Genomic DNA, 24084 nt, shown 5'->3' with positions numbered 1-24084 from the left:
GGAAAGAAAAAGGTTGATTGATAATCCTGATTGGTCTTTTTAGCAATTCAAATATATAATAAACATTCATCATTTCTAATTGATGAAAATTAAACTAAATCTGAAATTATGATTACTAATGAATCACAAGTTATGATGAGTTATCAGCAGCTATTTTCTGTTTTCCAAACACCTGCATTAATTTGCCATGATGGCTCAGTTTATATGCCATATATAACATGTTAGGAAAACATGATTTTTGCATAATTTAATTAGTTATGTGTCAAATGCTAAAGAAACAAGAAACATGAGACATGATTCATGCTCAAACTGGTGACAAGCACATATGTAAATGTACAAAATATACAAAGACTTTATGGATGCTATGGTTTCAATCAATTTAGGTAACTGTGACCCATGTTTACTCATAAAGATGAACAAAATTGATGGTTTGTATCACTGTGGAATGCAATCAGCCCCATAAGAGAAGTCTTCAATTGAGTGAATATTAGTTCTGATGGAGAAATTTACGATAACCTAGTACAAGTTTTTAAAAATTTTAATTGATTCCCCTTTTGAATATATAAAACAATCTCTTACCCTTTCTTAATGAATTTGAAATTTCAAAATAAAAATATCATTACTAAAGGTAAATGTAAAGTATTTATAATTTGACTTTTATTTTTAGAAAAACTATATATGTTCTTCCCTCTGTTAAGAAATTTGACAAGTGGTAAACAGGCAATGAAATGATTTGCCCGGATGGGAGACCTAAGTCTTAAACCCATACTTCTTGACCATGAGTCAGTGCTCAGATGTTTCAGAATGGAGAGGGAAATACTCAGATGTCAGGAAGCCAGTACTTTTTCATGCCATTTTGTATATGTATGTCTTCTCAAGTGTGCTCTAAAGTTCTTGAGACCAAGTTCCATGCCTTCCATTTCTTCATTGTTGCAGTATAATTGAACACAAGTAAAAAGTACTCAGCCTTTGATGCTGTTTATTTATCGTTTTAATACAGCGCTTTTAGTAAATACTTCATATTTCAATGTTTTATTCATTTTTTCCCAGATATTCTGGAATATCTGCTTAATGAAAGATAGACAAGGAAATGATAGAGGAAAACTAGGCAGAATTAAGAAAAAGGCTTATTGCCTTTGTCAAAATCATGTTCCTGGAAATATTTTTTCTTAATTAATTTTCAAATCAATGTGTTCTAACATGTCTGTGTGGTTCATGTATTTTTAATAATCACTCAATTAAGAATTAAAAATCCCACTTCCAAATATGCCTCATATAACAAATAAACATATGTTTTTTGTTTTGTTTTGTTTTTTTAACATCTTTATTGGAGTATAATTGCTTTACAATGGTGTGTTAGTTTCTGCTTTATAACAAAGTGAATCAGCTATACATATACATATATCCCCATATCTCTTCCCTCTTACGTCTCCCTCCCTCCCACCCTCCCTATCCCACCCCTCTAGGTGGTCACAAAGCACCGAGCTGATCTCCCTGTGCTATGCGGCTACTTCCCACTAGCTATCTATTTTACGTTACGTTTGGTAGTGTATATATGTCCATGCCACTCTCTCACTTTGTCCCAGCTTACCCTTCCCCCTCCCCGTATGCTCAAGTCCATTCTCTAGTAGGTCTGCATCTTTATTCCTGTCTTGCCCCTAGGTTCTTCATGACCATTTTTTTTTTTTTTTTTTTTTTAGATTCCACATATATGGGTTAGCATAGGGTATTTGTTTTTCTCTTTCAGACTTACTTCACTCTGTATGACAGACTCTATGTCCATCCACCTCACTACAAATAACTCAATTTCGTTTCTTTTTATGGCTGAGTAATATTCCATTGTATATATGTGCCACATCTTCTTTTTCCATTCATCTGTTGATGGACACTTAGGTTGCTTCCATGTCCTGGCTATTGTAAATAGAGCTGCAATGAAATTAGAACACTCCCTAACACCATACACAAAAATAAACTCAAAATGGATTAAAGACCTAAATGTAAGGCCAGACACCATCAAACTCTTAGAGGAAAACATAGGGAGAACACTCTATGACATAAATCACAGCAAGAACCTTTTTGACCCACCTCCTAGAGAAATGGAAATAAAAACAAAAATAAGTAAATGGGACCTAATGAAACTTAAAAGCTTTTGCACAGCAAAGGAAACCATTAACAAGACCAAAAGACAATCCTCAGAATGGGAGAAAATATTTGCAAATGAAGCAACTGACAAAGGATTCATCTCCAAAATTTACAAGCAGCTCATGCAGCTCAATATCAAAAAAACAAAAAACCCAATCCAAAAATGGGCAGAAGACCTAAATAGACATTTCTCCAAAGAAGACATACAGATTGCCTACAGACACGTGAAAGAAAGCTCAACATCATTAATCATTAGAGAAATGCAAATCAAAACTACAATGAGATATCATCTCACACCGGTCAGAATGGCCATCATCAAAAAATCTACAAACAATAAATGCTGGAGAGGGTGCACTGTTAGTGGGAATGTAAATTGATACAGCCACTATGGAGAACAGTATGGATGTTCCTGAAAAAACTAAGAATAGAACTACCATACGACCCAGCAATCCCACTACTGGGCATATACCCTGAGAAAACCATAATTCAAAAAGAGTCATGTACCAAAATAAACATATGTTTTTACTGATGAAATGGTAGCACATAATCAGTCCTTCTTTCCATCAGGTCATTTAAGTATTATCGGTTAGGAACAGCAAGGCTAATGCCTTGTTTACTTACTAGTAGACATAAATAGAGCTGACTACTTGAAAGTCAGTGGTAGGTAAAAACCCTTTTACGAATATCCGCACTGCCTGTAATTGCCAAATTAGTGATGAATAAGTGGACTTTAGAATTAAATATCATTAGCTTGCTTTCCTTGAGTTTTAAAAATATTAAAAACAAAATAATCTTTTAAATTGTCGAAATTTGACGAGTATCATGACAAGAATAAGAGATGACTCACTTTTTTCCTACTCAGAAGATTTTTCTTAACCGAGTTTTCCAGAAATCTAAGAAGAGTAGTTTTTTAAAAAATCCATTTGGTGAAATACCTTACATTTCTTCTATTTACCGTGTCACTTTCAGCTTTTAAAACATTACTGCCATTACACAGCCAAGGAACAGAGTGGTCTTGTAAATGAGCTCTGCTACAAAAGAAAATAAGGCTAACTGGAAACTCGTCATGGTGCTGTTACTGGCTGAAAGATGGGTAATATCACTAAAGCCATTTGGAGATATTTCCACTCTTAAAAAAATGAAAATTGTGGGACATGAGGCCTAGTCTATTTGATTTCAGCCTTAAGGGCTTTCAACATATGATAGCATACATTTGGATAAAAAGTGGAAGAAAATAGAACGACTTTTTGTATGTTTTATTTATGGCTGCATTGACTACAGGTACTGCAATCATCTGTCTAAATCTGGCAAAGATGTTTCTTAGGTAGACAACCTCTGGAACAGTGGCCACATCTGCCATTTCACTTTGTGTTAGTGCATTCCGTGTGCCACGGCGTGCTGAGCCTTTTTTTCCCCCTTATATTATTTCATTTAATTTTTAAAAACTTATTTAAAAAAAGTTTATTATGAAGCCCCTTATAGATGAGCCCCCTGAGGCCTCCTACACAGATTAAGTTTTTTGTCCTAGTTACACAAGTGGCGATTTATAGGGCAAGATAGTCAAAGACTGAAGAATTGCAGTAAAAAAGAATAGAGTGTGACTGTGTAAGGAGGAGATTGGGAAAAGCATATTAGAAGAGACCATGCTTTCTTGAGATGGTAAAGCTGATTCAGGGAGAATTAATGAGAAAATGATTAGCTAAAAAGCCACAGCTTACTGACTAAGGTCAGTTAGGAGGAATACACATACAAAGCAAAAACTCACAAACAGCAGTTATGAAACTGAGCAGTTTAGCTTCATAGACTGTGTTCTCAACCAATACACGCTACTGCCTCTCACCCAGGAAGAAATAATATGTCCAGGAAAAAGCCAGAATTGAAAGTACACTGTGGCCACAGTTCCCAGACAATTAAAAAAACAAAACAAAACATAAAAACACCCCTCCAGAAATACCAGTTTGGAAGACCTAAGATGGGAATGCTAAGGCATAGATCTGTAACCCCTAGGTCTGATTACCATAGTGAGAGCCCATTTTTTAGGGTCCTGGAGGGAGTTCATAGGACCTGAAACCTGGCATCAGTATTTCAAAAAGTGAAGAGAACAATCTCTCGTTTATTAATAAATATATATAAGTACATAAGATATCAAGTTTATTTATATTTGGCTGAAATTATATCATCTCATAGTTCATCCAGTACTCTTTATTGTCTGGTGATGACAATCAAGGGTTTAGTGAACTACATAATGTAAGTAAATCCACATATCAAATAACTGATAGTTTCCAGGACTGCTCAAACTTGGACATATGAACATAATGATGACCAAATTTAAATAACGCTATAAGTATTGTACATATTTACTTATTGTTATTATTTACTACTGTCACTGCCATGACTGTGACTTAAAATAATTCCATAATGTTATTATGAATCTTTAACAGTTAGGCATTTTGTTAAAATCTGGATTGGTGCTGAAATGGAAAAATAGTGATAACAGATGGAACAAATACATTCTTATTCAATAGATTAAGTTCTTCCAGTGAACAAAATAAGAAAAATCTCGATAGTGAGAAAACTCATCTTTAAGATAAGAAATAAATATGTGTTTCAATCATTGATTTTTCTGCTGATTGGGATAAACAGTGGATTTACCATGGTGCTGTGTATGCTTGGTCCTTCTATAAAACAGTTTAAAAATGCAGACTCTTCTAGTTTCTTTCCATGTAATTATAGTTACAAACTGAGATTTAGGGGATTCATGAAGTATTCATATTTAGTACTGGATTGTTGTGATTTTATTATCTATTGTAATCTACAGTATATCCCATTCTTGTTTTTTCAGTTGTCCTGTTACATTTCTCATTAACGCTGGCTAACAGTTTATCTTTGTAAAAAAGCATCATAAATATAAAGAAAATGTTTGAAATTATTGCTGTTAATCTACACTGGTGCTGTTATTGTTTTGTATTTAATTTCATTACTGACATTTCAAGGATTTTAAAAGAAAAAATATAGTTTTTAGGAAATTTTAATTAGAGACTTTTCATTATCATTTTATACTATCAAGCCCTGGTTCAGAATTCATATTTTGTGTTTTATAAAGTACCTAATACATATTTAACATTTGAAAAATAATATTCATTCTGGGGAAAATATTATTTTTCAGTATACCTCTTTGATGAATTAGACCCCTGTTATTTTTTTCTTGGTTAGTTTATTTTACAGTTGATGAAGATTTCTAGATGTTTAGTGAATACTGTAATGAAACTCACTTTTATCTCAGTAATTGCCTGATTTCAGAAGTTTACACATTCTGCTAATGAATCACGCATATTCGGGCTGGCTGGTTTGTACTTGAACTTGTCATCCACTAAAGTTACATAAGCCTGGACTGTCTACAGGGGGAAACAGATACGTACTTTTGGTACCCACTGTGTTTAACATCTAGCAAAACCTCTAAATGCAAGATCGTTCTCTGCAAAATTGCAGATTTTGGAAAAGAAAAAGGTGTAGCAGATAAAGAATTCAAAAACCAAACCAGTAAATTAATAGGTTAATCTCCTTATGCTGAGAATTAGACATAATATTAGTTCCTTAACATTAGAACTTTTATTGTCTTGGAAAAATGTGTCTATTATGAAAAAAATATTGGGTTGAAGTAAATGAAGTTGAAAGGAGAGTGGAATTCTAATGGTGAAAATTGCTCAGCAATTCAGTAATGTCTTCTCTAAAAGAAAAATTACAACCTGTTAGTTTCATGTGAACTGCAAAAACGTGTAGAGGTAGTTATTCTACTTCATGCACGTCTTCCACGATGATAAAAGCCAGTATTTTGGAGGAACTAAAAGATCTTTATAGAAAAATAAACAGTGAGTCAAGAATTAAAAGCACTTGACTTCTAAATCATAATACTGATGCAATTTTGAAATGCCAGTCCGTGAAAAATCTATTTTCACCTGCAATGTATTATTTGACTGATTTGTTATTGTTGTTTTCTGTAAGCATTCTTTAAACTGGAATTCTATGACATTATAAAAATTTTGCTTAGTGTCAGTAAGAAGTTGACCCAATGATTTTCTTTGGATTTCCTTTAATATAGGCAAGTAAACAAGGCCAAATGCATAAGTCTGAGCATTAGTTCAAAGCTATTCTAAGTAGTTTTATATGAAAGTATGTATTTTTGTCTTACGTTTCTTTATATGTCTTCCACTCTGGATGGCAGCTGTAGCAGAGTTCTTTTCAAGCTATCAGTTGTGTAGCAATTATACTGGGACTTCATCCTAATATGTTCAGTGCGTTCTATTGTTTACATTTTCTAATGTAGCGATTTAGTTGCCAATGTGGATTTAGAAAACAATGGAATTCTTTGAAAAAATAATTAAGTCATAATATGAGTATACTTATTTGCAGAATCACTAAATTGATTTAGACATGCATACTTGATTACACGTATAACGTATGCAGGGTTGTTCTTTTGAGCACCTTTTCAACGGAGAGTTAGCAGTACTTCTGTTAGTCTGGAGATGCAAGGCCTAGGCTTGGTCCTGGTTGTAATTATGTTTCCAACTTGTCCTCCATCCTTGAGATTATTTTCTCAAGGGGCTGTTTGTCCTCAATATGCTGGCTATTATCTTCTCTCCTGAGCAGTGTGCCAGTTCTAGGGACTCTTAGACTCGCCCTGTGACTGATTCATTGTCTAGTTTGTAGATCCCAAGAGCTTTCTCAGCTAACTACAAAGAGCCCCTTGTTCCTGCCCCAGCTGTTTATTGCGTTTCTCTTTAGCACTACTTTGCTGTAATCTACAGTGAGTAAAGTCTTGAACTTGTTTAATGACTCCCTAACTGCTGCACTGACCACTAATCTCCAAATAATTCCTCCTTTGTCGTAGGTGGCTTTACACACACACACACACACACACACACACACACACACACACATTTAAATTTATGTTTATATTTATATATACTTTAACCTCCTAAGTCTGTAATTTCAAAGTTTAATAACTAGCTCTCTAGCAATGATATGAGAAATAAAAGCTATTTCCTTCCCTAAAAAAACAAAGACAAAGGCTTTCTGTATGTTTTCTAGGTCCCCCTTTAAAATTCTGTACTCCTCTTCAGAAGACTTAGATCAAAAGTTACTGAGACCATTCTTGCGTGAGAATCATTTCCAGTAAACTTTCATTTACTGTGGGTTAAGAGTTACTGGGGGAGGGAAGGAATATTAAAAGGCAATTACTCAAAAGTAATGGTTTGCTTAGGTATTACTTAGTAGTTGGTTATTTAGGCATAATTTATGTATTTCCTGATAGTAGACAAGAATGAAGAAATAAATGTGTAAGCATTGCAGGATGTTGGTCCCTCTTGCATCATTTGGTTGTACTGAGGATGTTAGAACAACCAGATTCAAAACCACTTAGTCACCTGACTTAGAGAAGGGACCAAGAAGAAAATAATGACAACCTTACCACCTTCTCAACAAATAGATTCAACTGCTCAGTGTACCTGGTAATTCTTACTTGTCCAGTATAAAAACAAGTGGAGGACTGCATCAAGTTGCTAATGGATGAGGGTAGCAGTGGTTCAGAGAAAAACCTGTAGGCTTTATTTCGTTATCTTTGATGTGTTAATTTCATTAAATGCCATAACTATACATCTGTGATGGAAATATATACAATTCTGATAATAATCTATTGAAGACATATATTTTTTTGAATGTTCAGCCAGATGGATGGATATTTCATAGAGACTAGGAGTGATTTTATTACCTGTACTGTGTTCCTATGTTTTTGGTGCTTTTTCAATATCATAGGTCTCTTAGAGCTAGCCCCTAGTTGAGTTCCTGCCCACCAGCAGTGTTTCATTGGAAATGAGAAGCAAATAATGGGAAGCTAGGGGAATATGGGAAGCAGGAGTATTTGGTGAAGAATGAGCTTGCCTTGAAGGTATAATAGAACTTGTCAAAGCCTCGTTGTTCTAGAAGTGCTGTTAAAGCCAATGACATTGAAGATGAAAGGACCTAGCCTCGTGGGGAATTAGAGCCAAGCAGATGGTTTGCCTCATTAGCTGACATTTGTTGTACTTTACTTCTCTTTGGACACCAGTGTGTTAGGTACCCAAGAGAATGGAAGGTGCAGGCCACGGCATTACAAAGAAGGAGGGTTACCTGGCTATACTTTTCACTTACCATCACATGGAGGTACCCGTCCCTCTATGTGATGCCCTGGCCCTACCTTCCATCCTCTTGGGTACCAAAGTATGGATACCTCAGTATGGAGATCACTTTATTCCTGATGTTTGATATTAAAATAGTAAATGTTCCCAAATATTAGGACTTTGGGATAAATCCTTTATCTGAACGCTGCAATGCACAAGGCCTGAGCAATAGCCACATTCAAAGGCACAAGTAAATTTGCTCTTTGTTATTACCTTTGTTAGATTCATTCCTCTATCCTAGACTCGATCAAACAATCACTTCAATATTATCCTTTCACATAATAGGAAATCCCGATCTCACACCAACCTGGAATTAGCATCGAATGAAGTTGCCTCTCCAGTGTGTATCTCCCCCACATGTGAACCCTGTGAGGGGAACCGCACAAGCATGCAGAATGAGGGCTGTGTGTGCCGAGACAGAGGGTCAGAAGCCTAGGTCTGTTTAGTCTTACTCTCTAGATAAGAGTCATCGAAGAGCTTGTTATAAATCTGGATTTCTGGAGATTCTGATTCAGGACCCAGGAATCTGTAGTTTCAAAAGCTCCCCAAGTGTTACTGATGTAGAACCAGGTAAAGAAACCACCGTAAACTGTGTGGAGTTCCCACATTCTCCCGCAGTCTTGCCGCACACTAATTTGAAAGCTGTGACTTAAAGGCTTAAACACAGGCACCATCTCAGACCAGTCGAAGACCTTCAGCTTCCACCGAAGCAAACTCCAACTATTGTCCAACTCTGTCAATCCCAAGGGCCCCTCAAAACCTTGACTTCTTAGTTAATGGATTTCCAAATTCAGCACAGCACAGGCCCAGTGGAAGAATCCTAGGGTAGCACGTTTCTCGTGTACCTTTTGGGTGGTAGGCGCTATTCTCCACCTGGTCAGTGAACAAAACTGATGGCTTCACGCAGATTATAGTCCTCACGTAGGTTACATTCCAATGGGAAGAATCAGGGAAGAAACAGGCATGCAAATTAATCAGCTAGATCATTCCTGAGAGTAATAAGTAGGATGAAGAAAGTAAAACAAGTTAATGGGAAGAAGAATGACTTTAGAGAGCCGTAGCTCCTTTATAGAAAGACCTCCTTAACACTACTGACATGTAGCTGAGACCTGTTGGATGAAAAGGAGTCAGCCTGTGAAAATACAAGAAAGAAACGTGGCTTATTTGAGACAGAGAAGACTGGCATCTAGTGAACAAAAAGGGCAATAGGATGGTGACTAGATAGATAGATAGATAGATAGGTAGATTATTTTTTTAAAAAGTTAAATAGCTTTAACTTAAACTGACCTGGGAAATCCTTATATCTCTTAATAAAAATATCTCAATTTTTTGGGTGTATTTTATTTGAACTACTGTTTTCTTTCATTGGGCTTTGCATATTTTTTATGATTTTATGTGCAAGTTGCTTTCCTTTGCTGGACATTGTCATAAGAGGTCCTTACTGTAAAAGTACGATTTGAATTGCGTGGCTGGTCTAAAGTAAAGTCAGTGATGATGTGGCCATCATACAAGTAACTGAATTTCAGGGTATTTTGTTTTCCATGCCAACTTTACAGCAGTTGCTCTCTGCTGTTTCATATCGTCAAGCCAAGACCCAATAATTGTGCTGATCTTGTAAATCATTGAGATTCTCTCATCACAAAGTTACTGTAGGCCAAAAAGAAAAGAGCTTACTTTTCAGTTTTTATAAAATTGCATTCACAGTAATGTACTTCTGTAGTCCAACAAAAGTTATCCTTAATGTTTGCATTAGAGCCCATTTATTTATAATATTGTCTAGAGCCCATTTATTTATAATATTGTGTAGTTCTGGTTGCCAGATTATGCTACAGTTGTATGTCAGTTGCTAAAACCACTTAACTCCAGACCCATGGTCCACAACCTGAATTAATGTCTTGACATGGAGGTATAAAAAATAATGATCCTTGAATTTTCAGCCATGGCCAGGAATTGAAATGGAGGAATCAAAAAGGAAAGAAAGGATAGGAGGGGAGGGAATGGTGAAGAAGATGCTTCAGAATGCCTTTCACTCCTCCTTCCCCAACCCCAAGCACCAGAATCCCATTCTTTCTGGTACCTTGATATTTTAGATACAACTATTTTGAAATGCCACTTTGATATAACATTTATCAAGTTCATATCAGGTTCCAGGAACTCTCCTAATCCCATTACATTATTAATACCTTTAATTCTCTCAATAGCCCAGTAAGGTAAGGTACCAATATCATCCCATTTTATAGATGAATACATTGAGGCTCAGAGAAGTTGAGTAACTTACCCAGAGGCACTCAGGTAGTAAATAGGATTGGAGCCTGAGTGTCTGGCTTCAAAGTCTAGGTCGTTAAATGCTGTACCACACTGCCTCTAATAGCCTTCATACTACACCCATTTTGACTAGGGGACCTTTTACCTGAAAATATGATTATTAAACTTGCTACTATAATACAAATTCCAAATAATGTTTGAATCCTCCATCCCACCCCATCACCTGGCATCATGTTTTCCCTGAGCCTTACCCCATAATTGACCCTCTGATAGGATCCTATCCCTCTGATAGGATCCAGGATAGAGAGAGGGACAGTGGCAAGGAAGTGTCCTGGTCACAGGCGTTCACATTTGACAGGGCTGCATCAGTTCAGCTGAAACAAAGCGCCCTGCTTCATACTTTCTTTCCCTGAAGTTCCTTCCTTCAACTTCTGAACTTAATGGAGGGCATGTAAAGAAAGGCTTGGTTTCCAGCCAAACCTTCTTGGTTTGTAATTTCTGGTTTGAAACATACACATGACAGGTGTAAAAATGCCTGCCATTTGAGAGAAACCTGTGATAAGTAAGCCATACCAACTATAATTTCAAGGGATAAATCAGTGGAAGATCAATTATCTTATTACTTATTAACTAATAAGTTTATCCTTGCCTTCTTAAAAATTTAGTAATACAAGATATGCTAATTCAGTCTTCTAAATGGATTTATTATTATTATTAGTCCATTTAAGTTTTAAGGATTGTTTTATTATCTACTTATTTTTAGTTGTATTATTATTATTATTATTAACATCAGTTTTCACAGCTCTAAATGCAGCATGCAAATCTCCCCAAAGTGGGTACTGGCATCTGTACCCGGCAGTGTTTGAACCATGATACTTGTTGCCCTTTATTTCTTTCCCTTTGGTTAAAATTCAGTATATGACATGTCTCTCACAAACCAAATTCCTCACTAGGCCAGGATAAGGACCCATTTGCAAAATACTCAACTGTAAGAATAAAAACGATTATTTATAAACAATTTTCTAGCATGATATGATTTCAGAAGTGGAAGAATATGTTTCTGGTATTTGTGTTGTGTATCTCTTGCTCATGAGAGGGAAGGAGCTATGGGATTGGAATGTGCAGAAAGAACGCCTTAGCAGTTATAGCTCCTTGTAATTTACATCTGTTTTGATAGGTTCTAAGATTTTCGAGTGCAGGTATTCTAAAATAGAGTCCACCTGTACCTGTTTCAGTCTTAAAAAACTCTGGGTCCTTACTAGCTGTTCCTTGACGGTAAGAAGGGGGATTTATATGACATTTTTATTCAGCCATTGTTTTATAGTTTTTTCATCAATGAACTCCTTTGACTCATTTTTCTTTCTATCAGCTTTCATCAGATAAAGGAATGAGGTTTAAAACATTTCAGCTTGCTTGTGATTATAGCATAGAATGTGTTAAGATAGCATCCTTTGGCCTCTTGATTTCCTATTCACTGATAACATTCATTCTATGAACCTCTTAGCATTAAAGAAACAGCCATATCATGTTCATCATTCAAGCATAAAATTGTCTTAAGGTAGTAAATATATACACATGTATAAACCATATAAATGTCAAAGATATTATAACATGATGGTTGACAGCAAAAGCTTTGAATTAGACAAATCTGAATTGAAACTCGGTATCATTCTTTTTTTTTTTTTCAGTTCAGTTCAGTTGTATCATTCATTTTTAACAGTGATCTCGCCTAGCCACATAACCGTAATGGAGATAATATTTATTTTTATAGGGCTTTGAAAGTAGTAAATGAAATAGTAAGTACTGAATAAGGGGTTTTAAGAATTTTGGTTTAAAAGAGAAGGTGAGAAAGTTAAGAAATGTCAATTCCCAGTCATTATTTATACAGTTTTACAGGATTTTTTTCATTTCACAATTTAAAAAAAAATGTTGACATCCGATACCAGGGTACATCTTACAAAAATGCTCTTTTATAATATAAATTTAAATTAAATTGGAGTTTTTTTCTTTCTCAGTGGTACATAAAATAATGATGTGTTTTATAATTGATGGCATTTTAGAGTCAATGAAATACAGTTTTTATAACGGGTATCAACATTTCCTTTTCTTCAGGAGTCAGTAACATGTAGTAGATACATATTTAGACTTCAGTATGTAGATTATGTCAAATTTTTGAACCTCTCTTTGACTAATCTGCAAAAGGAAATCCTATCCCATGACTATAAAATGTGTAGAAATCTCTTAGCACAGTGTCTGGTGCAGAATTGTTAAATGTACAACAATAATAGCCATTATTGTTATTATTATCTTTATTTTTCCAGTTAATCTGTGAATTGGTAGAACTGGATGCAAAAGCCAGGTCTGCCACCAATTAAGTTTGGAATTTCTGTCTCACTTTCCTGTTTTGCAAAAGAACGTCTTGGCTAAGATGACCTCTAAATTCCTTCTGGTTCTAAAATTTTGTAATTTTATTGTCTAATTCAGAGTCTTAACAAAATGTAACCATCAGATGAATTTTCTTTGTTTCTTCCAGTTTGCGGGGACATCCATGGACAGTTCTTTGACTTGATGAAGCTCTTTGAAGTGGGCGGATCTCCCGCCAACACTCGCTACCTCTTCTTAGGGGACTATGTAGACAGAGGGTACTTCAGTATCGAAGTAAGTCTGCATCATTTCTTCTTAGCTGCTCAGTAATGGATCAACAATATCTTTGCAAAATAAAGTGGTATATGTATTGCCTTAAGTAAATCCCTAGTCTTTAACAATGAACTTTAATACACATAAATGTGTGGGATATTCCATATCCTATTTTCTGTTGATTCTCATATGCTTTTTATTACATAGAAATGCCAAGGAAATGGCTCATAGTAAGATTTTGCCTTTCGTACTTTTTATAGATTTGCAACTTTGCAAAACTTACATGATATTTGACACTAGATAATTCTATCTCCTGTTGAGACAATGAACCAAATTTGATTAAATAAGCAGGAATGTGTTTGCCTGGTTATGTCTTATAATTATGAGACAATAAGTTATTTTTGTAAATTGATAGTCAAGTGCATGTGTGTGTGTGTCTGCATTTGTGTGTGTGAGTACACTGACAGCTGCTATATTTTGTCTTTTTTGGCACCTGTCATCTAACTAGGGTAATTTGTCAAAATCATTAGTTAAAACAAAACAGATAACCTTTGAGTAGAGGTTCTTCCTCAGCCTCCCAACTGCATCTGCTTCAGGTAAGTAGAAGTTACGTTCAAAATAAAGACAAGGCTCTTGTTTCATTCACATGTTTGCTCTTTCTGGTGCTTAACATGGTGTTTCATACATAGAAATGACTCATTAAATATTTATTAAAAGAAATAGTTTGAAATAAGAATAAGTTTTAAAGAATCAGAGCTCATGCTATAGTAGCTGACATTGTATGTGCTCTTGGAAATAATGCATTAAAAAGGAAAACAGTTATTCTTAATTAAAGAGAGAAATCAAATTTACTGAAGTCTCACACCAATGTCATACATTCATAATAATCATTTATTAAAGAGATTCTAGGTTTTTAAATTTTCATCATAATATTTTATTTATTATAGGAATATTTAATGTTGAAAAACATGTCACTCCTAAATGGCTTTTGTTTTTTTTTGTTTTTTTTGTTTTTGAAGTCTTTTTTTTTTTTTTTAAATTTTATTTATTTATTTATTTATTTATTTATTTATTTATTTATTTTTGGCTGTGCTGGGTCTTCGGTTCGTGCGAGGGCTTTCTCCAGCTGCGGCAAGTGGGGGCCACTCTTCATCGCGGTGCGGGGACCGCTCTTCATCGCGGTGCGCGGGCCCCTCACCATCGCGGCCCCTCCCGTTGCGGGGCACAGGCTCCAGACGCGCAGGCTCAGCAGCCGTGGCTCAGGGGCCCAGCTGCTCCGCGGCATGTGGGATCCTCCCAGACCAGGGCTCGAGCCCGTGTCTCCTGCATTAGCAGGCAGATTCTCAACCACTGCGCCACCAGGGAAGCCCATGGCTTTTGTTTTTAAACTATTATACTAACTTTTTTGGGGGGGGTTATTCAATTCACCTCCCATCATTGACTATGCATGTATGTATATATATATATAGCCCACCAATATATTAATCACATTTAAGGATCTCATTTAAAGATCACATATTTCTTAATCATTCATGGTGGTAAGGGAGGGAGGGGTGGTGTTGGTGTATAAGTCCAAAAAGAGGAGTACATTTAGGTATTTCTTCCATGTATATGCACTGTAATTAGGAGAATTTAAAGAAATATACATCCTTGCTCTCTAGAAACCTAAATCTATGTAGGAAAATATAACTGTAAAAAGCTTTATAGAATCAGAAGCCCAGAACAGATGGTTCCAGGATTCAATTATTATTTGAACTGATTATTAAAATCTTGGGATAAAAAAGGTACAGAAAATAATTACCATTGGAATATAGATGTTTGGGAGAATATCGAGGGCATATATGGCTGGGGTTAGAAACAAAAAAACAAGTAAGATTTAACTAGGAGGGAAACTGAAGTGAGAAAAGTACAGAGGAAGAAATTAGGAAACCTCATAAACCTCATTCATGGGCTAACTTGACCAACATGGCAAGAGAAGTGTGATTGAGTACAAATTTTGTAAGACCTTTGTATCACATTAGGGCTAGTATCTGCCAAGAGTAAAGGGGAAAAAAAAAAACAACCCTAATGGTGGTTTGAACAGGATGGAAGTTTATTTGTCTCTCTAGTAAAAGCTCATAGATGGGCGGACCATGGCTGGTGTGACCCAGCCCGGTGCCAGGGCCCAGGGTCTCTGCCTTATTGATCTGATGTGCGTGGCCTCGTTACAAAGTCAGCCTCATGACCCAAGACTGCTACACCAGCTTCAGCCCTCATGTTCCCACATTGCATGCAGCTAGAAGGAAAAGAAGGAAGAAAAGGGCATGTCCTCTCATTTAAGGATGTTTCCCATAAGTGGCGCTGTTACTTCCCGTGGGCCAGAACTGGTTTACCTGACCGTATGTGATTACCGTGTGTAGCCAGATTTGAGAAAGACTGCTATAAACAGAAAGCAGTAATGGGAGATAAAGAATTTCTGCTACTTCCCTTAAATTAGGGTCATGTGGAAACTAAGTAAATATTTTTAAAAATTATTTTAGTAACTCTTAAATTTATCTTATTCATTTAATATTTATATGCTCCTATGGAAGGTTCTGAGGATAAATGAAATCAGTGTTCTACTTTTCTTGAAGCTCACCTTCTAAGCAAAGAATGGCAAAGACTCTCCTGTTGGGAGTGATTATATTTTCGTAATCTTACCAGTCTATTTACCTTTGATTTTTTTGCGAGAAGACTTCAGGCTTCTGAATCTCTGGCCTCAAACCTTTTGAAATTTCCCAAACTCTCTCTAATTAGAGCTTTTTAGAACTGTTTCCTTAAAGAAGTTGAGAAGCAGTAATCACTGGTTCCTCAGTAGATTTTTATTTTAGTCTACAATTAATCTAGATTTTTGAACTATGAAACTTGTGGTAGTTTATGTAATATGTACCTTCTGCAATTCGAGCAAAGAATCAAAGTCTGAAACCAAATGTTGGTGAAATATCGAGTGTATGTATCACAGGACATTTAAAAGTTCTGAGATGCATATATCAGAGTCCCCATCTTCAAAAACAGCTCTTTAATTCACCTCCAGAAGTCTGGGAGTATAGCCCCGGGGACTTGCCACATACACACAGAAATGACAAAAGTGTGATGGCCTCAGAAGTAAAAATGATCCATTTTGATTAGACTGTGACCTTTGAGGGGTTTGAGAATGGCTCAGTGATATCAGCCTATTTAAAATAGAACTGATATTTATATAAAATATACTTACTGAAGATACTGTGAGGCTTCGTATTGTGGATTAAGGAAGCTGACATTGTTTGCAAGCTGGAAATGGTATTGTTTGCCTAGTATAAATGATCTCATTTATTCCTCACAGCTCTGCAAGGAACATGTAAATGTCTTTCTTTTCAGCATGCAGAAACCAAGGCTCAGAGAGAGTCACACACATAGTAAATGGCAGTGCCGGGATGCAAAGTCTGTGCTCTTTCCACTACATCCCATGCCTTGGCCATATACTTACTAAACGAACCACAAAAAATGCACACATCAGTGATGCAGGCACTGATACACACTCTTTGTATATAATATATATATTATATTACACATTATATAATATGTAATATAATATATATAATAACTCTTTGTATATAATATAATCTGAAGGGCAAAGCATTAAATATAAAATATTCTCTTTGAGTATCCTGTTGGTTTAAGATAAATCCTAAAATGAGGGCTCAGTTTTCCAGCGTGTACTATCCTAACAGGCTTCCTGATTCATCTCAGTAATTCAGAGTTCCACTGCAGGTCTTCTCCTTTTGGCTATTCTCTGGGCAAAGAGGAGCAGTTAAGTTTAATTTTTACGAAATCAGCTTTGAAGAGTAGGTTCAGATTTCATATAGTCTCAGCTGGGTAGTATTTACAGGCACTGGGTAGTGTGCTCTGGGCAGTACATGGAGTTCATTTTATACACTCCCTCCCCAGCTTTCCCCCCATCTTCTTTTGCCAAGATTAGAAATCGTTCCCCACAAAGTTAGCCCAAATGAAACAAACAAGCTTTTGAGTAGTGATGAAAGAGATAATTTTGCCTGGGATAATGATTTGCCTCACACCAAATACCATCCTCTTTCTCATGATGGCATTATGCTACCTAATCTCTTTGATCAAGGCTATGTGTATATATATATATATTGATAGTTTCGTGTCTGAGTGTGTTTCTCTGAGAATGCAGGGAAAAACTCAGAATTGCAAACAAAGGCACACACAACTGTTTCTTTCTTCTATTCACTTCCTTGGGCTCCCTTTCTAGCCATTCTGCCCTGCAAGACATTGCCTTGAGCTTAGAGAGCTGTGCCCCTGCACCAACGACTAGATCTCAGCCCAGGCCTCAAACACCTTTAAGCAGGAAGAGTAGTTGTGTTTATTAGCTGTAAACTCATAGACTAGAATGAACCACAGCACGTCAGGCAGTGTTCCATGCCTCTGCATGAGAATAACAAGCAAAGGGTACAGCAAGCAATGTTAGGTGACAGAGTGATGCCACAGACATGAGGAAGAAATTGTCTGGCTGTCTCCCTGCAGCCAGTCGTCCGTATAGCGCATTGATAGTCCCACCGCTGCTTCTCTGTGTGCTTGTCAGACCAGGCAAATGATGTCTTAGAGAAGCAGCGTTTGACATTTTTTCAGGAGTTTGGATCTTTTCCCAGCCAATGCATATTCCTCACTTTACCATCCTGTGACTGAGAGACAGCACTTTTGATTAGAATGTTTCACAGCATGTATAGTTATTTTAGGGAGCTGCTTGATATATATCTGAAGCTGTATATATGTGTTTTTTACTTCCTTGCTTCCTCTTTTACATCCTTCTTTACTCCCCTATACAGGTTTTTAAGAATACACATCATTAAGAGGCATAAATTACAAAGTAAAGAACTGCACTGCTATTATCAATGAGCCAATTAAACTAACGAAGAAAATGATATCCTTAGTGCTGCTTCATTGGGGAAGCTAAATAAGAGAAAACTATGTCTGCGATAAAAAATTAATAAAAAGATACAGGATGCTCGATCTTTCATATTGACTAAACCAAACTAATTTTAGATTGTAAATATCCGTTTAATTATTTAGAGTATGACTGCAAAGATAGTCGAGGTCCAGTTGAAAGTGATTAGTGCAATTAATTTACATCTCACCCTGCAAAAAAGCCAATGGAACTTGCCTCTCTATTTCTACTTCAACCAATTAATCCAGGGAAAATTTTATTCACATTAGCCATCTGATACTCCATGGACAAAAATAACCAATTATTTAATTTTTCTTTTCATTGTTCATTAAATGGGATAATTTTTTTTACGCGAGACTTTTCTTTTTTAAAAGAATATCAGGTTATAATTTTGTCCAAGATCTTTAGCTCTCCAGAATGTTAGAACTTTAGATGGCAAAATAGTTACCAGCAGGACAGTGTTGTGCTTGGCAGAGCTCTCCCGCCAGATGTTGAGGGAGAAGTCGCGGGGCTCCCCTCCCCAGTCCACGCTTGCCCTGTCGTTTACCGTGCCACTTCTTCCATATTGGCTGCATGTGTGGTTTTATTCAGTGTTTGGGAAGATATTTTATTCTTGCCACAAGGGAGAGGGAAATAAAATGTGGAAAGCGGATTCTTATTTTTAGGGTGCTCTGAGCCAAGAATTTGGAAATTGAGTTTTCTTTTCTCTAGTCTTGTCTTGTCCTGACTTTTCTTTCCTCCTCCCTCCCTTCCTTTTTCTCTGTCATCTCTCTCTCTCACTTTCTCTCTTTCTTTCTCTCTCTCCCCCAATCTCTCTCTACTTCCCCCTCCTTTCTGACTGCCTTCCTTCTCATTTACAGGAAAGAGGCTCATATTTCCTAAACTCCTGCTACATACAGGGTGCTTTACATCCATTACATAATAAGGGACATGAAATGTGTACTGAATCATTTAAAAGGTAAATAGGTATGATAAGGATACCACAGAACCTTTGAGGTTTCAGTTATGAAAGAGCTATAGTCATCAAGACTAGAGGTGATAAAGCCATGTGCTAATGTCAAGACAGGATCTTTAACAGATGGCATAAAAAGAAAATATGGGCCCTAAAATGTGATTCCTCTAGTAGTATTTGAGTGGGGTTAAAAAATTGCATTTTAGATGTTTGTTGGAGAGATTATAGCTTTGCTTTAAAATAAATTGTTACAGGCAAAACTAATCTAAAGAGTTCAGAATTGTGGTAACATTTTCCAAAGGACATTGATTGGGAGGGGGCACAAGGGAGCCATCTGGGTGCTGAAATGTAGCTGAATCTGGGCAGCGGTTTCATGGGAATATACATATGCAGAAATTCATTGACCAGTACCTTTAAGATAGACACATTTCACTGGATATAAGTTATACATTAGTGAAAACAAGAAACAAAGAAAACCTTTTTAAAAAGTAACTACAGTGTAGCCAAAACACGTGTTCTCTCCCCCAATGTATGCGTTAAATACAACACTTTCAACAAGTAAATATAATTTTTAAAAGACTTCACATACCCATCCCATTCCTATTCCAAATCAAACATCCAATGTTAACAAACTATTTGGAAAAATATTTTTTATATAATTTATAATTTAATTTATATTTTAAATTTATAATTTTAAATTATTTATAATATATAAACAAAACATACATATGATAAAATCTTATAAATTTTAAATTGAGAATAGTTCTCTCATTGACATTAATAACAGTGTACAAATATCATCTCTGAAATGTGAGACAAGCTTGATAATACACACTGCTTTTACTAGAACATTGTAAGCGCACCTCTAAACCTGATACATAGCAATCAGAGACTCATTGAGCCACGTACACATATCAACAGATCATAATCCTTCAATATAGGCCAGTTGGTCAACTTCTCAGAAATAGTACTATCATCTTTCACATGAACTTTAGGTAATAACTATAAGCAGAAAATGGTAATTATAAAATTAACTAATGTAACATATATATGTAAAATTTGACATCAGCTAATTATTTTTTGTTTATTCAATCATAATTACAGTGAGGGGCAGTATCTTGCTTGAACAACTCAGTAATTTTTTCTGATAATTAGTATTTTCTTCAAAACTTGGGCTATATATTCAAACATTTATTTCCACTCATTTAAGAAATTATCCCATGAGCTGACAGAGATGATTATTGTTCACAAGTAGCACCACAAATGAATTGCCAGTAGCTTTTCCCTGTGGAGATTATCCGGCATACCTACTATATGTTGGAAAACTCATTATTAAAACGTAAATATTGTTTCAGTTTTGGTTTTAGATTTCAGTAACCAGAATCAGACTCTTGTCTCAATATTTTTCTGGTTCTCTAACGTCTTAGCTTCACTTTCAGAATAAAGTTCATGAGGATAAAAAAGCATACTTGTTTTCAGTGTGCTCTCCTCTTCCCTGTGGATTTTTAATGAATGCTATTTGAGGATAATGAAATTGATGTTAATACTTGAGTATCCCAGTTATCTTAATTCACACTCCAGGAAGACTGTGTCAGTGTCGGTTGATTCCAAGCCTGGTGAATTTATACTTGGCCCTCATTTTTACGCAAACTGTAATACCCGAGTAATTAATTTGAGAATTTTAAGGTATATGAAATGTTTCCCCTAGCTATCAGCAGCATGTGTAGTGAGATTCCCTGGCCTTCAGTTTATTTACAATTACGTATAAAACAAAAAGCTCAAGGCTTTAAATACCAAAGGCACTGAAATAAGAGACAAGATAATGGGAGAGAAGAGTAGTGAAGGAGAGAGCATAATGGAAAATAGATACAGGGACTTCCCTGGTGGCGCAGTGGTTAAGAATCCGCCTGCCAGTGCAGGGGATACGGGTTCGAGCCATGGTCCGGGAAGACCCCACATGCCGCGGAGCAACTAAGCCTGTGTGTCACAACTACTGAGCCTGCGCGCTTAGAGCCCGTGCTCCGCAACAAGAGAAGCCACGGCAGTGAGAAGCACGTGCACCACAACGAAGAGTAGCCCCCACTCGCTGCAACTAGAGAAAGCCCACGTGCAGCAATGAAGACCCAAAGCAGCCAAAAATAAAATAAAATAAAAAAATAAATAAATAAGTAAAAAAGAAAATAGATACAATCCAAGTCAGCCTGAGCTTGTCAATGTTTGCTTCCAAATTTTGTGGTGCCTTTCGTTTCTAATTCTCCCATTTCTTTTACCTAATTTTTACAAAATAATTACCTTTATAAAGAGAAGTGACTTTTATTTATTAATTGTCCATCACATTTCTTCTCATACTTTGACACAAGTATATTTTCATTTTTAGTATATTTTCATTCGGGCTTTTCCCAATAAACTCTATGCAGTCCATTGTTTTCGTGTGGTGTCTAGATCTCCAGTGCAATGTTTATACTTTAGTATAGATGAACCTTGGCTCTGTACCAAAGTAATGTTTTCTGTTTGATTTTCAATATCTTCCATAAAAAAGACCTAGCCTTTTGGGGACTTTTGGTCACAGTAGTGCATTTGGTTCATGTCTTCCTGATATGTCAGCCAAGGTATGTGTAAGTATAATGGAAAATATTTATTTTTATATTATTCTTTTTTTCTTTCTCAGTGTGTGCTGTATTTGTGGGCTTTGAAAATTCTTTACCCCAAAACACTGTTTTTACTTCGTGGAAATCATGAATGTAGACATCTAACAGAGTATTTCACATTTAAACAAGAATGTAAGTATACTTCAGGCTTCTTCATTTAACATTGTATGTGCTAAATAATGATTTTAATCCATACAAAGAGCGTATTACAATATGATCCCTTGCTTAAAAGTCAAAAATTCAAAAAATGATACTATATTGTGTCATTCCATATTACTTTCTGAGCATGGTCAGTTAAGAGAATTCAGAATTTCTTTTTAAATTATAATTTTTTTATAAAGTGATATAAAAATTCGAATTAATATTTGATGTGATTTAGCCTAAGCAACAAGTGATGAAATTATTTTTTAAAATAGCCAGAATACTGCTGTTCAGGATAATCCTACTCTTTAACCTCAGATCACTCAATAAAAACAAATGGAGAGCAGATTCAACATTGAGCCTCTCTTTCTGGACCCAGGAGATGTACCAGCCTTGAGTGGATTTTACAGAATTAAAGATGACTTCTTCCTTTAGAAATAAATACTAAGAGTGAGGAGTACTTCCTATAAATTTCATTTTCCTCCTCTCTTAATTTTCCTCATTGTCCTTGGAAATTTAAATTTCTCTTTGTCATTTAGTCCTATTTCAATGGAGCATAGAGACTTCTCTCAAAACATTAGATAGAAGTCAGTTAAAGGAAAAGTAATGTGCAGTGATTTAGAAACAACTTTGGAAACTTTCTTGCAATCTGCTTTTCTACAAGAACATTCAGGAGAATCAGCCAGTTTTGTGTCCTCTTCTGTTGGTTGGTCTCCTAGTTGCTGTGGTTTTTTTTGTTTTTGTTTTTTAATACACATCTGCAGATAACTAGCAGGGATGTATGTATACAAAAGTTCTCACCTCTGTTACACAAAAAGTTACTAAAAACTGTCAAATATGGAAGAACAACAAAAATTAAAAATAGTAGATATAAAGATTAATATATAACTTTAAAAAGTCTTTTTTAATCACATTTGGAACTTTGTATGTGTAGTTATATGCTAATATGATTCCGGCAAGAAAAGATTTTTTTAAAAAACCCTATTTTTATGAACCAAATCCTACCTATGAAATCATAAGAGTAAGTAGTTGGTTTTTAATCATATATTAAAGGTAAAATAAAGTATTCAGAACGCGTTTATGACGCCTGCATGGATGCCTTTGACTGCCTGCCCCTGGCTGCCCTGATGAACCAGCAGTTCCTATGTGTACACGGCGGTTTGTCTCCAGAGATTAACACCTTAGATGATATCAGAAAAGTAAGTTCTGTTATTTTCCAAGTCTACCATTTGGTGTCCTTCAGTAATAAATGCAAGGCATTAATTTCCCTGCCTTTATCACTAACTTGATACTTCTGAATTAAAATGATTTAAAGTGGTCATGAATCTCTTTTTTTTTTTTTTATCTAGAAAGAAACATATATTTATACTTGGAAGAGTTTTCATCTGTAAAACCTCAAGGTTCATTTTACCATGTGCTGTGTTATTAGAAATACTAAATATTTGATCACTAAAATATATATATATATATATATATATATATATATATATATATATATATGCCTTTTCATTTCCCCTTGGCTTGTTTCAAACAACGCATTGTATATTCATGGTATATTACAGTTAAAAGATGTTGCTTTCCTCTTGGAAAAATATCACAACTTGACCTATAAAATGTGTCCATATTAGCATTTTCTAAAAAATCTAACTATTTTCACGGCTTAAAATTTTAAAGTAACAACCTAACAAAGGCTATGATGCTATTCTATTGATTGTACTGAGTGGCAAGGTGAAAAACAGTTAATTTTTTTAAAGAGGTATTTTTCTACTTAATTTAACATTAGATCTTACTGTTGTTTTGGCCAGCAAAAAGATAAGTTAGATTGAATGTGGGAATATCTCTTTCATGAGAAAATGTAGTATAGGATAGTTTTATGTAGTGGAAGAGCCAGTCTTTTATTTCTTTGATTATGCTCAATATTCTTTGAAAATTTCATTGGTTTTTAAAGAAAAACTATATTTAGGTAAGTAAAACATTCAAATTCTATCTGAATACTCTATCATTAAGGTCCAAGTCTTCAAATGTAAAAATAATATTGTATTTACTTTCCTGTTAGAAAGGAAATTCATGGTTTTTATTTTTAAAATTAAACAAAAATACATTAAATAAACCTTTGTTTCC

The 24084-nt window shown here is 35.4% G+C and overlaps 1 protein-coding gene across 2 annotated transcripts in view; it reads left to right on the top strand.

Annotated features, from left to right (window-relative positions):
* Positions 1–24084, top strand: part of PPP3CA (protein phosphatase 3 catalytic subunit alpha) — a 303925-nt gene that overhangs the window by 213599 nt on the left and 66242 nt on the right. For both annotated transcript variants that reach the window (XM_007172913.3, XM_007172914.3), the window contains exons 3-5: positions 13156–13280; positions 21843–21954; positions 23017–23162. In XM_007172913.3, coding sequence (XP_007172975.1) covers positions 13156–13280; positions 21843–21954; positions 23017–23162 — 383 coding nt within the window. The remainder of the gene's footprint in view (positions 1–13155; positions 13281–21842; positions 21955–23016; positions 23163–24084) is intronic.

This window comes from Balaenoptera acutorostrata, chromosome 5 (genome assembly GCF_949987535.1).
Source record: "Balaenoptera acutorostrata chromosome 5, mBalAcu1.1, whole genome shotgun sequence".
Lineage (NCBI taxonomy): Eukaryota > Metazoa > Chordata > Mammalia > Artiodactyla > Balaenopteridae > Balaenoptera > Balaenoptera acutorostrata.
Note: the sequence above shows the minus strand (reverse complement) of the source record. Positions and strands in the feature narration are given on the sequence as shown.